At 40.9% G+C, this 18,917-nt stretch overlaps 1 protein-coding gene across 1 annotated transcript in view; it reads left to right on the forward strand.

The window, feature by feature from the left end:
- prom1a (prominin 1a) overlaps positions 1 to 18,917 on the forward strand; it is a 93,842-nt gene that overhangs the window by 47,692 nt on the left and 27,233 nt on the right. Inside the window, exon 4 of the mRNA XM_083980467.1 lies at positions 100 to 305. Within this exon, the coding sequence (XP_083836593.1) occupies positions 100 to 305 (206 nt within the window). The remainder of the gene's footprint in view (positions 1 to 99; positions 306 to 18,917) is intronic.

The raw sequence follows: 18,917 nt of genomic DNA on the forward strand, positions 1-18,917 counted from the left end.
CTCTCCTCCTTTCATTACCATTACCCGTTATGTTTTATTATTCTTCATCTCATTTTTTTTATTCTTTCCTGTCATTCCCTCCCGCCGCTGACCCCCCAGGCCATCTACTACGAGATAGGCTTCCTCGTGTGCGCGGCGGTGGGCCTGCTGTTCGCCGTCCTCGTGCCGATAGTCGGCCTCTTCTTCTGCTTGTGCCGCTGCTGTGACAACTGCGGCGGCGAGATGCACCAGCGCCAGAGGAAGAACGCGGACTGCCGGCGAGGCCTGCTGGGAACGCTGCTCTTCTCCACCTCACTGGTCATCACGTGAGTGTGACGCATTCGCACAAACACACACACACACACACACACACACACACACACACACACACACACACACACACACACACACACACACACACACACACACACACACACACACACACACACACACACACACACACACACACACACACACACACACACACACACACACACACACACACACACACACACACACACACACACATGCACAAAAGCAAAACAAGAGGAAATAAACTCGCAAGCAGACGTGTGCTTTCTGGTGGAAACATGCATTGTACACACACACAAACACAGATTATATGCGAGCTACGTCCCTGCCTCTACAGTTGTGCACACATTCCTGCAAAAAACATACTGTACACACTCATACTCATCATATGTGCCCTTTTCACACACACACAAACTCACGCACACATAAATGCTGGTCATCAGCCTGTGCTGCCCCTCCTCCTCCCCCACTGCTGTTTTCTATATATAGTAAAGTCCTACTGTAGATACTATGTGGCAGCAGCCTTCATAGTGCTCAGCCTAAGCAGCGGTCATTAAAACCTGCAGAGCGTTGACACTGAAGCTTTTATTTACTATATTTTTTTTTATATTAAATGGCTCATAAGTTTAATTTGTTTCTTCTCCTACTCTTCCTGCCTTGAGGGTTTCTTTACATTACTGTTTCAGCTGTCAATTCCCTTATTTTAAATACACTTTGTAAACATTTTTTCAATGGTTTTCGTGCAATCGTAAAAGCTTTGGGTGCAAATCCTCGATTGTAAATGGTAAAAAGCGATATTTATTGTTTCAGTCTAGGAATTTCAAGTCGTATCTACGTCTGTTTTCTCCATTTGCTTCTGATTTACAATGAAAATCACTCTCATTGCCAACATTGGCTCTCCTTTAGAGTAGATACTCAGTAAATAGACAGTGACAGCTGCGCTCCTCCGGAGGATCCTGGCTTTAGATTCAGATTATTGCTTTTAACTGACATATATCCTACAGACGGACTCGAGGGTGAATTCTCCTCATGTTGTGCATCCACCGCCCCGGCAGAGGGGAAAAAATAGAAGCAAAAGAAAGTGATAAGATTGTAGCTCTGGCAGAAGATGATGAGAGATTGTGGTCGGAGCAGGAAGATTTCCTGGACTTCTGAAAGTTTGAATTATTATTTTTTGTTGTAATTGAGGAATTTATCAGTAAGATGGCCTTTGTTTTTTTAATTAATCCAAACTATCATCACTGGTTCAGGATTTCACACAGTGTTTGACTCTTTACAGCTTATGCACATGAAATACTTATAATACAAAGATGAATCTATGTAAACGCTGCTCTGCTGCCACTGAAATCTGTTATTAAACCTTTGCTTACTAAGAAAAGATGCATTTAAAATCAATCCTGAATGAACCACTACATTCAGTTTATCACTCTGCTCATCACTACTGGTGGCAGAGTAAAACATGACAGTTTCTATTTATAAAATCGTAAACTGCATCATGTAGCTATCACTTCCTTATTAAACTCAGACTCATCATTTGACCCATTTAAGTGACTGGCTAAGACTCGACATCCCATAAGCCACATGGGGCACTTTACTATTATTTCACTACCCAATACAACTCAACAACAACAGCAAACGATTGGTCAAAGTAAAACCATGATCACGAGCTCCTCTGCCTCTGAATGTGACTGTTTTTATAACTGCGTTCTGCTGTTTGTTTATTCTCTCATTAGTTGTTTTCATGTGTATTCGCTCTGTGTTAAGTGCACTCGCTGAGAACTAGGGCATGCCCTCAGTGATTCTTCGAGATTCATATAAACAAAAGGTGTTACCACGGAGCAGCATCATCAGTGTAAGAGCAGGTCATTTAAAGTTCACGACGTCTTTATCCAGAATCTTTCCGAACCTCTCACCAGAGACATTTCTATCAAAGTTGATCCAATTTTTTTTATACACATCTGTGCCTGTTGGTCATGCATAATAGAGAACGAATGGAAAAATGTTTCCTCACAGTTTTTAGTGCAAAGGTAGTTTTTTTTTTTTTTTTTGCTGCTGCTGCTGCTACTATTTTCTTAATACTGAAGCAACCGCATCCTGGAAAAAGTGAGAAAGAGGAAGTGAAGCAGGTGATGAGATTGGATTCAAACTGCTGCTGTAGGTAATGAAAAGTGACGGGGGAAGTACTGTAAATAGGAGAAGACTGAACAGGTTTCTGGGGTGAAGCTTTGAGTTTTCCTTCTATACGTCCGACATAACTGACGGTAACTATATCTCTAAGAAATTGGACCATGGGAAACTCGGTCCAGTCTCTGCTGCACAGCCTCAGCAGCAGCAGCAGAAGAAGTAGAAGAAGTAGAAGTTGTTGCTGGGGGGATGTAGCCACATAACAATAGGCAACATTTTTTTTTTTTGTCGTCTTGTGCTTGACTGAAGGGATCCAGGAATGTACTTAGTTTGATGTTCTTTGACTTTCTGTCTTCACTGGGAAAGACGCCTGGATATTAGAAATTCCACAGCAATATCCTGGCAGCACAGACGCAGGGAGTCTGAGAGCATCCTGGGTGCTCTTATTAAACCTCCCAAGCCACCAGGCAGAGACGCTGCGGAGGCTCTAATGAAGCAATTACAGGCAGGAGAGGGATGAGTCTACCCAGGGCCTGGGCCCAGACCGCTTTTTACCGCCTCCAGAAAGCTGACAGGCGAGGTGGGGTGCAGGAGTGGCAGGCTGATATTTATTTCCTGAGAAGTGGTAAAAACCGTATTAAGACGGGTAAGAGACGCCAAGGTGAGGGTGAGGACAATAACAAGTCCAAGGATGAGACAGAAGAGAAACAATGATATATTACAGAGCTCGACACTGAATTATGTGCCAGAAGGAGACGTTACCGACAGTAAACTACATACACGTGTCTCTCTGCATGGAAGTTTTACATCTCTTTGGCGGTATATCTTTGAAGCTGAGCTCTTTATTTGATCTGTAATATGGATTTATCTGCCTCTAACTGCAGCGTGCAGGTGTTTCACTTCTTTCAAAATGATAAGACGCAACTCGTCGTACAGAAAATTGTGGTTATATATATTTTCCTGGCAGCATCAGAGAGCGAGAAGCCTTCAAAGTTACCTTCAAATAACATTCATCAAAATACAAATAGCATATGGCGCACCCATAGGGTGACTGAGATGGCTTCCCCTGCGCTTCTTAATTAGATTTATTTTAATGCACCTGCCAGAGAAAGAAACGCACGGTGAATCCAAATGCACAGGATTAATGTAACTCATAAATACTGCATCCTGACTTTATATTGCCCGCTCCTGAGAGCTCCTTTATCTAATTTTGTGAATACATGGCCGCCACTAACAGCAGCTGGTGGGTTTTAACAGCGCTGATTAAAAATGGGGGGGGGGGACCTTCACTGATTGATCACAGACCAGTGCAGCATTGTATTGGAAAACTAAAGGTCTTAATGATTCAGTCAGGTCAAAGAAAAATCTGAATTCATCCAGGAAACTGAGTTTTCTGCTGCATTCAACAAGTTAGCGACGCTGTTGTTTCTTTGAGAAATAGTCCTGTGTTCTCTAGTTTTGGATTAATCCTCTACTCAGGTAAACAACAAAATTGAAAAACGTGACCAACTTGCAAAGTTCCCCTTTAAAATTAGCGATTTGGAAAAGGACTCACTGGTCAGATGATTTCCACAGACTCACATCTCATAAGTAGAGATAATATCTCTTCAACAATGACAGTGGCATTTCCACATCAACTCAAACTAGTCAGGTTTAGGTCAAACAGCCGACTATCATCAACTTTACTCTATTTTTAAATAACGATTTCTGCAGATAAAACATTTCCAACTATGCACACAGCATGTAGAATGGAGAAAAGATGCAAATGCAAAGATAAATTATAGGATTTTAGGAATTAATATTGGATCATTCAGACAAAACAAATCAGAGTAAGGTGGAAAAACTGTTTGTTTTCTCAAGCCCTGAATCTGACAGTTACTTTATACATCAGACACTGGAGTCAAACCAGCAGCACATGACCCAGAGAGGAGTAATTATACTGAACTGAAGAAAATAAAAAACTTGAATAAATATAAATCTGCACCAGGAAAGATGAAAAGAAGATTTCACCCGTACATCAACCCACTGTGGTGAAGGTGACGGGGTCAAGTCCTCGAGGAGCTGCCGAAGAGCGGTGGCTGTTGTTGTTAAACGTGAGTGAGTAACGTTCACTGGGGTTGGAGTAGCGCTGCAGGGATTTGTGGGTTTGATTCACACATGGATGCAGCTCTCTCTCTCTCTCTATTGCTGAAAAATGCACGCAAGGCAGCAAGCACTCCATCCCTCGATCGCTCCGGCTACAAATGTGCCGCCTGCCTGACTAACACAGTCAGCGTGCGATGCGATCACATCGAGCAAACGCGCAGCAGATGTAAAGTTCATTCTGTGTCGCTGTTTGTCTTTTTTTTTCTTTTCTTTTAAATGCTGCAGGCTGAAAAATCAGGCTCAGCCTCGTGGAGATAAACATAGTGTTTGGAGATCAGGACATTAACATAAACATTAATAATTTCATCAGAGCCAGATTAAAGTAACACTGTGATTAGTGCAGCTGTCTTATTAGCAGCTCTCTCCTCAGGTTAAATTAGGTGAATGTAGATTGAAATCTAAATAAGCATAAACTGATTAACAGGCCTTCATTAATTATCAATCCTCCAATTACCCCAGCGTTTAAATACATCAGAACGATTTCTCTCGCAATCTGAATCTGGGAACATAAGGTAGAAAACACTGAGTGACGACTCTAACGACCATCCTCCTCCACTCAGAGGCAGATTCACAGCTGGATGAACTGGAGTCGTTACAACAATGTGGTAATAATGGATTTACATAAACAGCCTTGTTGTCGTCACTTTTTGTCTCTTCTGGCTTCACTGAGCCTAAATAACCTGAATTAAGGAAACAATATGTTTTGTTGTTTAGTCTCTGTTTTCAACTTGGCTGCGCAAAAATTAAACTAATTGGTTCAGACAGTCGTCGTCTAATCAGCAACATATGAAGACAGAAACACAATGTTATCTGTTTTCATGTTGATCCATATTTATAATTATGGATCTACTGTATACAGTTAATAATGAGACAGAAAACACATTCAACAAGTTAGTTTCCTTGAGACCGCGCGCGGCCTTTAGTGCAGCTTCAGATCTTAAAATTGAAGGATTATATGCAGTTTTGGATTAAACCTAAACAAATTAAATAAATATTTGTTATGTTCTACACTTACAGTTAAATTAATACTCAGCAGCTGCATTGGTTTAACATTCACACCTCAACTGGATCTATGAGCTACTGCACAAAACAGTTTTGACAGGCAGTTATATTAATTTAACTTTTATGTACTGTAGTACCACAATAATAAAAGAAATATATACATTTAATTTATGAATTAGAAGAATATCCTTATAAAATGTCAAACAGATAAAGAAAAGGACTGAAAAAGCAGAAAGGAGCGACTGAGGTTTGATCCAACAGTTCAAACGGTTCAGACGTTTGAAGTTCACACGTTGTTGGATGTTACAGATGTTACAGATGTTACAGATGTCTGTGTCAGGCTCCCTCAGATCAATAAAGTACCTAGTCTATCTATCTATCTATCTATCTATCTATCTATCTATCTATCTATCTATCTATCTATCTATCTATCTATCTATCTATCTATCTATCCATCCATCGGCTACTGGTAGTGCAGTTAGCACCAACACAACGCTAATTGTAGACTGTGGCTTACACTTGCTGTCATGGTAACAGCAAAAACATTTGTTGTGTGTCGTGTCCTCGTCAGAACAGATCAGCTGTTTCTCCTAAATTACTGATTGTGTGCAAGAACTTTATTTTTACGTTTTCAACAATAATAACACTATAAGCTCTATGAGTGATACAGGATCAGATGCACATGCACAGATTGGTTCTGTATGATTATCAATTACTTCCAATATTGATACTTCTGATCACCAGTGTTGTGTCAGTTTCACAGCACAACACTGCACAACTCTACAGTTGTGTTTATTAATAATAATAATAATAATAATAATAATAATAATAATAATAATAATAATAATAATAATAATAATAATAATAATAATAACCAGTGTGTCTTTATGCCGCCTGACGGTCGTTGTAAAGCTTCACCACCAGACACGAGCAAAGAGCAGCGCGAGTTATTTCAGTCCCCGCTAATCAGCTCCGATTCCACACAAAACCCCCGCCTGGATTTATAATGATAAAATGACAGACAGAAGATCTTTCCCTCAGCTCGGGCCGACTGAAGAAGAAGACCCCTGCCTCATGCTGTTACCCAACATGCATTTCAGCGGTCTATTTCAGTCGCTGTGTGTCCAACGCTATTAAACACAAAAGGTCCCAACATTACGGGCTCAGTAATTTAATGCTAATCAGACGAGGTCTAATTAATGATAATAACGCAGGCGACAGTGAACTGAGCATTAAATCTCAGTTTGTCGTCCTCACATTAGATATATCTGATATCTGGGGTAACAGCAAGGGGGTGGGGGGGGGGGGGGGTGCGGGGGCATTAAATGGCCTAACCACAAGACACTGACTCATCTGTGGGTGGTGATTTATTTTTTACTATAATTGTTTTTTCTCTATTACTCTGTAGAAAAACTACAGAACAGCTGGATATTTTCACTTTCATACTTCACTAATAGAACATGTGGACGCCACGGTCGCTGTCCTGCTGAGGAGGAGTGACCTACACACACACACACACACACACAGACAGACACGCACACCAACAGTCAGTCAATGCACCATTGTCCCAACATGATGCTCACAACACTGAGTGCTAAGAGGTTTTACAGAGAGCAGAGAAGTGACATGGACATTTTCTAAATCAAACATGTTATGAAATGTGAATAAATATTTTTATGCACAGAAAACCTTCAATTCTATTCAATTCAAACAACTTTATTAATCCCACATGAGGCAATAAGTTACTGTATGAGCAGCAGGTGTCGTGGTACTGTACATGTAGCCTACATGGCATACACTAAATAGACAATGCATCACATCAGACCACATGGAGCTTAGTATTGAGAATAAATATAAGAGCCTATGATACTGTATAATTAAAAGAATTTACTAAACACATTGCTTCAAAGAATTAAGAAATAAAGAAAAATAATAAAACCTATGAAGAATTAGAGAACCTGTCTGTCCTTTAAGATCCTGGTGGTTTTTAAATCAGGTTTACAAATTCTGCTTTGAAAATATAGTACGGCTTCATGTCGTCATATCACACATACATTTGACTGCTTTGACTTTTCCACTACAACATATTATTTCTTGAAATGTTCTCAGTGTTGCAGCTTTATATACTAACTGATCTTTATGACACGTTTACCACCAAATTGAGGCGTGTAACTACAAACGTTGGAGGTGTGACATTTTTTGAAACTGAGACTGAAACTTAACGTCCACAATCTTGTGTTGACAGCACCACAACAACCACACCCTCCTGAGAGCGGACTGAGGTCTCATCACATGCAACCAAACTCTTAATTCATCCTGTAACACATGGTCAATCTTTCAATTATTATTCTATTTATATTTTTGTAAAGGTTACCCATCATATCTATTTTATTGTCCTAAAACTTTTGTGTCGTGGCTGTTTTGATCCAGTTGTGATCATGGTGATCAGACCTGCAGAAAAACCCGGTTTAATTAACTGTGGAGAATGACTACAGCCCTATAACTGCATAAATGATCAAACATAATGCATTTAATAATATATTCACCACAAAAAGAAGCAAAGAGAGAAAAGCTCATATCTATGATTTTCAACTCAGGGGGCAAAACACTTTGATTCACTATAATCAGTTCAGTTAAAGGGAAACTATGTAAGTCCGATCGCTTTTCCGCTGTTTTGCTAACGCTCCTCTCGACCATGTGTATTTGTTTACAACGAAGCCAGCAAAAAATCAATATAAGGAGCGGTGGATAACATTATATAACATATACGAATGTGTATATTTGTGTAGTCTTAACCATTATAAACAAAAGATTGCCGGTTACGGAGCACGTTTGTGTCGCTGTGCACAGAGACAAGAGCTGGGACACCGGGGCGGCGACCGAGTAACTATACAAGGTTGGTTTTCAGCCATGAGACGCCAGGTGAAGGCAGAGAGCCTCCGTTCTCGCTCGTAACAAGTCACAAGTCATGTAGTTAACTATCACAACTATCACAATTAGTCCAGAGCTTTTTAATTAAGGTAAAAATGTAGCATAGCCACGGGAGAAACCCTGCTTGGTTCCTCTTTAATGCCCATAATAGACATATAGAAAAGAACCTCTCATGTTTTTGCAAAGCTTTACAGACCTTTCACTATCATTTACTACATTAACAGACCTTTCACTATCATTTACTGTGCGCATTAACCTCTCCACATGTGCAAACACACATGGTTTTACATGAGGCTCAATATAATTGTCACACATCTGGCAGTGATGCACCTGGACTTTTTTTTTTAAACTTTCTCTTATGTGTCTAAATGAACCTGTTGCACTTTTCCTTCTCCATCTTCTGCTTCCTCCTACTGTAACTCCTAATTGGAGCAAAATGCCTCACTCACAGTTGCTCTCACACACACACACACACACACACACACACGCGCGCGCGCTTACATGACTGAAATCTCCCACATGAAGCCAAAAAACACAACGCACAATTAGTCACTTAGAGACGCACACGCACGCACAACAAAAAATACACTCCTACCTCCTGTAACGCACACTTAACAGCCTCCCTGAGGAGTCATCACATGTTCTCTTATTTTTAGGGGAGTCATTAATAGCGTGATGAGTAGCAGCTTCACTGTTATAAAAGGAAGTCACAACGACTGTGCAGACGACGTCACTCTCTGACTGATCGTCGAGCTGCAGGGAATTCATTTTCTGGTGCCAGAGCCGGAGACCTGGAGCGTTTACAATCAGCAAAAAACTAAAAAAAAAACTGAAGTACAATGACACTTTAACTCCAGCGCCTGTAGGGGGAAAAGCAGCAGGAGCAAAAGTAAATGAAGCCACTTTTAAAGTACAAAGTGATTATAATAATAACATACAAAAACACAAAAACATTAAGGGACCAATTATATCAACATGTGTCCTGGGCAATTTCTGGCAGAGAAAGTACAGACGGAGAATTTCTGTTGTTGCAAATATTGTGAATTGTTTTATGTGTTTCTACATGAGTCTGTGGGTGGAAACGATTCAGAGCCTCTTTTCATACAGAGACTTTCTGTTTGTTGAGGTTTGAAAAACATGATTTTATCGCCTTCTGAATAATTAATATTGTGGCAACACAAGGTTTTTAGAGCCTGATCAACAGATCGATCTGCACTCACTTCATCTTTCTTATACTTGTTATTGGTTGTCCTTTTATTTTATATTTTTCAGTGCTGTCTTCGAGCTTAAGTTCACGATAAGTTCAGATTTTTTTATATTTCCATTTCTTTATTTGTTTTTTCGAGGAAGTTTTCGACAAGTTCTTTGGATTTCAAGAGTCTGGAGTTAGAAATTGTAGCAGAAAAACTGACAGGAAAAGTCAAAATAATTCCCCGCTGCTGCAGTCGTATAATTACTGGGGAACTGCTGTGAGGGATGCTGGGTAATTATGGAATAAAAGTGAAGCAGAATGAAGAGGGTCGGTCAGTGATTACTTCTAGGTAATTTCTCCAGATTACTACATAATTACGACATAATTATCGGCCTGTAAATTAGAGCTACCGTGTCTTTTAATGTATTTGTCCCGGAGGTTATTCCGCCGTAATCGATCTGAAGTGATGATGAACTGAACCCTCAAGTTTTCCAGTAAAGAAACATGATGAATCAACCCCCATGAACTCATCCACAACACATTCATCCTGTTAAAGTGAACTTTTATTAAAACTATCTATAACTCTTGCATCACATCCACCTTCATTCTCTGGTTTTTCCACAGTTTCCTTTGTTCCGTGTCGTCTGTTTGGTCTCAAATTGACGAGAGTAAAACTCAGAACTAGTTAGCGGTAGCGATTGCAGGAAGCAGTTAACCTGACATCCATCGTGTAGATCAAAGACACACAACAGACTGAAGAGCTGTTATTTCTGAACGTCAGGTTGAATTTTTGAGGCAATTTCTTTCTGTCACCGACTCTGGCACCGATCGGTGACATCCTCCCATTCTCTCCCTACACACCTACAAAGCTCTGGTTGATTATTATTTTTCCAACCTGGAAAGCAGCCATCAATCAGCAGAGCACTGGACGAATATGAATCAGCGTGAGGACGGGAAAAAAAACCATAAAGAAAAATGGAGGCAGTGATTGAGATGTCAGAACCCAGTCGTCTGATTCTGACACGATGTGACGGCCTCGTTCGGTTTAAAGTAGAAAGTGCAACAGAATACACAGATACGTATTTTACTTTACACGGGCGATGTATTTTAACGGCCATGTGCATAAATGTCTGCATCGGTTACGGTGCTCCAGAGGCTACTACACAACTGATGCAACATGAGAGCAAAGCTGACACAGCAGGCACAGAGAGGGGAGTACGAGTACCAGGCACAGTCAACAACACACAACACAAGAGCACGCAACAATACAACTGTAGCATCTCGTTCCAGTAAACTAGACTTTGCCATTGTGTTGAAAAATGTATCCGAGTGGATTAAACCTGGCAGGAAACAACAACGTTTTATCTTGTCATTGTGTCCTCTTTCGTCCTTTACAAACAACTTTCCATTAATGAAATGAACTGAGCTGCGTCGGTTCAACACAGCAGCACAATGTCCCAAGTATAGATGCATGATCGCTGCCCGGCACGTAACACACCGCCGCCACTGACGTCGCACAATGGCAGCTTTTACACAAACCGCTGCCAAGCTAATTAACTGGAGAGGTTGTTGTCAGAATGAGCTGCTCATGCAGACGCCTCACGTTTCCTTAATCGTCCTAATTCTCCCTCATTTCCGCAGCACGGACGACGATGTCAACTTTTATTTTTCACTAATTACATTTCGTCCTGGGGGCTTCTTGAGAGCGAGTGAGCGAATGCACAAAATACCCAAACAGGAATTCTGTAACAAATCGATCGTTCACGGCTCGGACAGCCTTTCTTTTTCAAATGCATTGGTCATACTCATAACTGTGTTGGGAGAAGCAACGATAGTGTTCACACTGTTGCACACAGCAGACGTGAGGAGGCAGAGCTGCAGGATCTGTGACGTGAGGGGTGCTCTGCTCTGCTCTCTATCTCGGGGAAGGATTTATAGCCCAAAAATAGCAGCAGTCCCTAATGCAGATAGAGCCGTCTTTCATTTCTTTCTGTCACTGTGTGTGTGTTTTAACTTTATGGGCAGTGGGGTGAGGAGTGAATATCAAGCTTGCTCGCAGAGTGATTGAGAATTTAGCTCTGTCTGACTACAAAAAAGGTTTTTCTACACTCTACCGGCCGCTATGAGCTGTAATCAGCCAACGTATCACAGCCGGGGATTTAAAATGAGACTTTATTTTCTGGCCTGGTGGTCACACACAGTCCTCCTCACACAGACACTCTGATTCCTCCCCTGGTGAATCTTAAAGGAATGATCTATTGAGAAATGGATACATCAACCATGTGCCTCTGAGGGTCGACTCAGTGTCGTTTCACTGTAGCTGCTTTCGGTTCAGTGTCTCAATAGATCTTATACCAAACTGCATCCAAAAATACTTAGTGGCCGTGTGGTAGAAAACTGCATTTGAAGCACGAGGAAGAGTGGGAATCACTTTACTCAGTTTTTCCCTCTTTTGGAAAATTATTTTTTGCATTTCTTGTCCAGGTTGTTGTTGTTGTTTGTTTTCAAATGAACTGTTCCAGATGAGGTCAAATACTTCGGACCCCTGAAGACGTTTACTTCTCAGCAAACCTCCTCATTACCCTCTACCAGCTGTCATATGAGAAATCCCACAGATCGCCTTGATTGGCAGGTCATGTTATTAGCATTGACAGACGAGGCAAGGGGTCAGGTTGGTGTTTTTCATCAAGAACTGTGACAACAATGTGATTTCATTTCATTCAAGACAGACTGTGCAGTTCTTTAGCAGCAGGACGACAAGCTCAGGCCAGTTATTAAGTGACTATATAATCCAGAAGTAAATATGTAAACTTAATGGCATCCAACTAAGAATGAAGGTAAAGTCTCAATTCCCCAATATTCAATCCAATATCCTTAGTGCATGTGGTCGTATCAGAATATATGGGCCTGTGTTTTTAACTTTAATGATGTATAGTATATGAACCTGCACTTTTAATTCGTGTTTACTAAGATCTTACAGCAGCCAGAGATTCAAACCAAACGGTGGCATGTTGATGCATGTGCACACAGTGTTACAGCATTTACAAACCAGGAATTGAAATTTAACGCCACACGATTACATCAAAAAGTGCACGATGGACTTTTCTGCTATTTGCCTCTCATTTCCATTGCCTGTCTGATGTTGACCTCATGACTCTCATAAACCTGCTGCTGCATGTTATGAGGTTTAGGTTATATCGTTTATATCAAAAACAAACACAGCACACAAATTGAGGACAAAGACACAGTGACATGTATTGGTTATTAATTTCCATTAATTTGTCTGTGTAGATACTGTAACTCCATGCAAACTTGATATTGAGCATGTGATGATATGCAGATCACATACAGTGGAATTATTTTTTATCCACAGCTGCTTTTATCACACGCTTGGAGTCCAGTCTTTCCGAGCTCAGGTGCTGCAGACTGAGTCCACATTAAACCCCAGGATCTGGCCGTGTTTGCTCCCCACTGATCCCACTTAATAGCAAAAGACCACACCATTAAAACCAATCACTGTGATGCAGCTGGTCTCTAACTTTACAGGAGACCAATCCCCTGGGGAAAAAAACGACTTTCAGTGCTGACACTAAAGGAAGTTTTAGGCAGAGAGTCCTTCTTGTAGTGGGGGAGCTGAATAATTAAGTGCAAATCACAGCTGATTCAATTCAAAGCGGGAAACTTTGATTGGTTGAGGTTTAATGAAGTAAAAGATGTCGTTATGAAGTTGCTGTTTACAGAGTAAATTATCTGCACTTTGCAAATTCTTCATCACTCATTCATTGACACGACTTGTTTGTCTTTTGGACAGCCGACATTTATTCTGAAATCACACTCTTAATATTTGCCTGAAAGGTTAATTGTCTTTTTAACCTGTATGTGTCTAGGGACGGTTTACTGAGCAACTTTTTTTTGAAGTCCTTAAGGAAGAAGTTGGATCTGCCTCTTCTTCATAGATTATAGAGACTCTGGTACTTAAGGATTCAGTGATTTGACTACAAACACGTCAGTGAAATGGGAAGATGCTCGGTGTTAAACGTGTTTGAACCTTGAGCCTCCTTGTCTGCTCTCAGTTATCCTCAGTTTAACTTGTAGAAACCGAGCTGCACAGATGTATACTGCCTATAGTGGCAGGTGCTTAAACTGCACTGTCATTGTCAAGTCCAAAATTCAGTTAATTTTTGTCACTATCCAACCAAACTAACAAATTAAACTACTGTTCTGTCCAACAATAAAAAAAAAAATCAGTATGATAATCTATTTTAAATGGTCATTATGACTTAAAAACACTGTGTTTTTTAATCCTTTTGGCTCTTCTGGAGTTCTTAAACACAGCTGAATGTCAGTGACCTTCTGTGGCTGTGGCTGTGCACAACGCTGAACCCTACAGGCTGTTTGGCTCTGAGTTTAGTATTCATATCATTTCTGGACTGTTTACTGAGGACATAATGGTCTGTTGTCTCCCACCAAACCACTGCAGCACAGCCAGACCTTAGAGGGGATGGACAAGAGAAACTTACACATCATCAGCTTCGAGAGGAGGAGGAGGAGGGAAAATATCAGGCCCATCTTCACCGGGTTGTCACGCCTGGAGCAAAAAGGCCCCTGGGGTCAGAAAGCTTAAGTATTCATTGTCTGGTTAAATTCTTTATAAAGAGACAAAGCTGCACAGAAACGTTGAGACTGTGACCTGGTGAGCAGCGAGGAGACGGATTATAACGACGGCCAATAAGAGGCTTTAAGTGAATATATTGGTGGCAAAGTTTATTTTAAATGTGGCAGTGTCACAATGTTGCAGAGACTCGGGGGTTATTTTGGCAATACACACTTTTCATGCATGTAGGTCTACTCTGCTGTCAGCTGATTTATTGTCCTACATACTGTACATACAAAACAAGCTGCTATGTTGTAATCTATCTGTTCTGCTGGAAAACAGAGCACTGAGGTCAAACTGGCACACTGAAGGTTAAAGTTTTGTTCCGTACTTTTTAATTAATGCTCAACATTACAGGTGTAATTGTGCAGAATTAAATTGTATTGAGTATAATTTAAAATCAACAGGTTTTTCAAGTATTAATAACATTTGTCTGAGGTCACTACAGTGAGTACAGTTCTGATTCTCTTCTTATGGACAGACGGGATAATAGAGGTCCAGTCCCAGCAGTGTGAAAAGCAGGGAGGGGCCGAGAGGCGACTGTCCCATGCAGCCTCGCAACTACAATCACACTGAATGCAGGCCATTGTTGGGAGTTTGTAAAAGCTATGGAGCCACCAGACCATGTAACACTCACTACCCAGCCCCCAGTAGTGGCCTAGATTCTGGGGCGCTGCGCTGCTGCGAGTTCGATGCTCCTCTTCATCTGCTGTTGTGGGGTTTCCAGCCTCAGGGAGAGTTTAGCTTTCACTCCAACAGGAACCACAGATCTTTTTTTTCTGCTCTTTTTTTTCTAACCAAAGTTGCTAGAGGTGAATTTTCCTCACACTGTGTGTTTGAATTGTCCCCTGTGGTCAATGTGGGGCACTCGTTCAAGAAGCAGCTATAGTCATTACCCACAGTGTGAGCTGGCACATCAGTTCAGGTGCTGCTGATAATATGAAAACATGAGTATTCACATTAGAGCAGAGAAGCTGCTACTTGGAAATTACTATAATATATATTTGGAAACAAGGAATGGCGAGGTAAATCAAAAATATTTGACGCAAAATGTCAAAATATGGCTTCTTAAATGTGAGGATTGGTGGGCTTCCTCTTGTCGGACGTGATAATAAATGAAATATTTGAGATTTGGATCACTAGTCAGAGAAAATAGGCAATTTAAGTTTGTAACTTTAGGGTTGTTGGTCTGTTTTTTGACATTTAACACTAAATGAATAATGCATTAATGGAGAAATTTAATGGAAACCCTTGAATTTGTCACTGTAAGCTGGTAAAAAGTTATAGTTTTATGCATTTTATGCCTGACCTTCATATTTTGCTTGGTATTAAATCACCTCTTTCCTGCTGTTGTGCAAAATGTATGAGCCTTTTATGTGTACAAGCTACAAAATCCAAGTGGATTTTATGTTGCTGCTTCTTTAAAAAAAAAAAAAGGCACTTTTCAGGTGAGTGGGCTGAAATATTTCTCTATCATATGTGATATATGAGACACTGCAGGGTTTAAAGGTAGAGTGAAGGTGACATTTTGAGAGTCATAGGCCCACAGGGGAGAGGGGTGTACGCCACCTTGTGCAGCATCAGTGAGGAGAAACAGGCTTTCTCATGAATCCACTCCTCATCTATTTTCTGTTATCCAGCTCTGGCAATGCCTCGCTTGTCATCTCGACTTTGCCGTTTGTTTGATCATTTTGCTTTCCAAACACAAACATGTATTTTTTTCCATCTTTCTTTCTTCTTCTTCTTCTTGTTTCTCTATCCTGTTTTGTTTCATCATCTCTTAAATAACAAATCTGCACAAGAACCGAGTCAGACGACCCCAAACTCCAGACTGAGTGAGGCGAGCGAGCGAGCAAACGAGTGAACAAGGTGGACGGTTGTGTACTACACACACACACACACACACACGGCTCGTTTGGAAAACCACTTTGCCGTTTTTCTCAATGAGTCTTTGTTTGGCTGCAGATTCCAGCGACCTTGCCGGACACCAGCGGGAGTGGAGGGAGTGAGCGAGAGACAAAGAAAGAGAAAAACGAGAGGGAGGTGGAGAGGAGAGGAGAGGAGAGGAGAGGAGAGTAGAGGAGAGAGGGAACTGAGGGCAAAAGATGGGAGAGAGAGGAAGAGAGAGGAAGAGAAAAAAAGGTTACTGTAGGAAAATGAGAGACAATGAAAAAGTCTGAATGAGGCCGACTGAGGAATAGAGGTGTAGTGGAGGAGACGTAGATAAAAACAGACGAGAGGGAGCAAGAAGACAAATGAGAGCAGGCTGTAGAAGAAGAAAATACTGTATAGGCTTTAGTCAGAGAGAGAGAGGGAATACAGCATGTGTGTGGAGTGGTGCACTTGTGTAAGAAGAGAGAGAGAGAGTGAGAGACAACATGAGGGCACGGAAAAAAAAGTGCCGGACAAAAGGCTTTTGTTGTGAAAGTGGCCATTTTGAATCTTCCCCCTGGTTCCGGATGGTTCCACTGCTCCGTGTCCCCAACCTACTTGTTTGGCCTAGATTTCTCACCAAGTCTCCACCTATACACGACGACAGTGTTTACGCACTCACTCACTCACTATTTATGGAGAACATCATTGTAATTCCTCCAGACACGGCAGCACGTGACCCGATAACACGCATGTTCTCCAAGGACCATAAATACATACAGTACATACGTGTACTGGTGTGGTGATGATGTTTTTAGATTATTAACTGCACATTGCACGCATTATTTTCCTTCACTCGTCCTCTGGGTTTAATTTTCTGACAACACGACTTCCACCTTCTCAAAACTTGACTCGCTGCACCACCGTTTGTTCCAAAAAACAGTCCCAACTCACAAATGAGTTTCCAAAACGAGAAGCAGTGGTACCGACGCAGGGTCGTCTCTGATTTCCAATGCCACACTGACGTTAATTAAAACATGTTGGCAGACACACTGAAGTTTTTGTAAGCAGTACAACTTCTTCTAACGATTAATTAATTCTGTTGCCGGTTAATTTATTAACAGAACGTTTTTGCAATTGTTTATGAATTCAAGCTAAATGAAAGAAAAAGAACAGTTTTATGTAACAATATGCAAGTGACGATGCGAGTAAACAGTATAAAATTCAACTATACATACAAATATTAGATAGAATAAAGACAATATAAGAAAAAGTAGAACAAAAAATGATTTTAGTTTTGACTGTCCCACAAAAACAACAACTAAAGAGACAAAGTTGGGAGTCTTGCAACTTGTCATGAGCATGCTTTGCCTTTTTTCTGTGGGTGGCGTCTTTCAAGTCGATCCTCAAATCAACTTTATTTATGCGACGGCGCTGAATCATAACAGACGTCCTCTCGGGGAGCGCGAACATCTAAAACCTTTCTTGAAAAGAGAAAGTGTCAAACATGTTGGATTCTTGGGGGCATAAACGCAACTGTGAAATTCCTAATGTGACAAAACGTCTGCAGCATAATGCAGGTTTAGATTAAACTAGATTAACAGGATTATAACCACAAAGAGAGACTGTGACTACAGCAACAGCAGCAGCAACAACTGCAGATCACAGGACTGTAAAGATGAGCTACCTTTACACACACACACCACCTGCCTCATGCATTTACAATAAATTGATGAATGGGGCATAACCTCACTTTGCATGTTCACTGCACTCACACGTACTGTATATACATGTACGCACAATGTGTTGTTGTGCGTATATACCTCCACAGATACTCAGGCAGACTCACATGCACAGACCACTGTCTTATTATGCAGTGACTCACAACAGCCTGATTCATCTCCATTGATCTAAAACCTTCCCAGTGGCTTCTCTGAGTCAGTCCTTTTGTTATTCCTTTCTGCGAGTCATCTTACATCATTCATAAAGCTGCTTATTCTACTCAGGCTTTGCCATAAATGAGAGTTGCTGTGTTACACAACTGTGCTGTCAGGGAGGTTTTTGCTTTTTCTTTGGTTTTCTTTTTTTTTTTTTGGATCCTGCACTTTGGCCATTTATTCTTAAATTGATCAAACCCTATTGCTCACTTGTACACAGATCCACGCAGCGCACACAACACAAACACAAACACACTTAATACGTATGCAGTGCTAGCTGTGAGGTGCCGTGCAAGAAAATTCAGCTGGGATGAGAGTGAGTCATGGAAACGGCTTAATATTATGGGCTGTCTTTCCCCTTGATGTTTCTCAAGCTAATTAAGCCTCGTATACCGAGCTACTCAGGTCTGTTTGAAGTATGCGAGAGACTCACTTTAATGGTATGCTTTTACGCACTTCGGTGTTTTCGCATTTAATTTGAATTTGTTTACAACCCAGGGACCTTAGATTGTATAGATGGAGCCTCAGAGCTCGATCTGGATACACCTGCGCTCACTGCTACCACCTCCGTTTGTAAATTGTCTGAGATATAACATTATTTTTCAGCTGAACTTCATTTCTTATTATCTCACCAACAAAAAACACACCATAAAATACATTATAGCTTTTGTTATACACATTACAAGAATAGCTTTGTGCAGTTGCAGTTTGCATTAAGCTCATTCTCAGAGTGGCTGAGTACATTTACTTGTGTAGTGAAATTTCAAAA

This window comes from Trachurus trachurus (genome assembly GCF_905171665.1).
Source record: "Trachurus trachurus genome assembly, chromosome: 10".
In the NCBI taxonomy this organism is placed as follows: domain Eukaryota; kingdom Metazoa; phylum Chordata; class Actinopteri; order Carangiformes; family Carangidae; genus Trachurus; species Trachurus trachurus.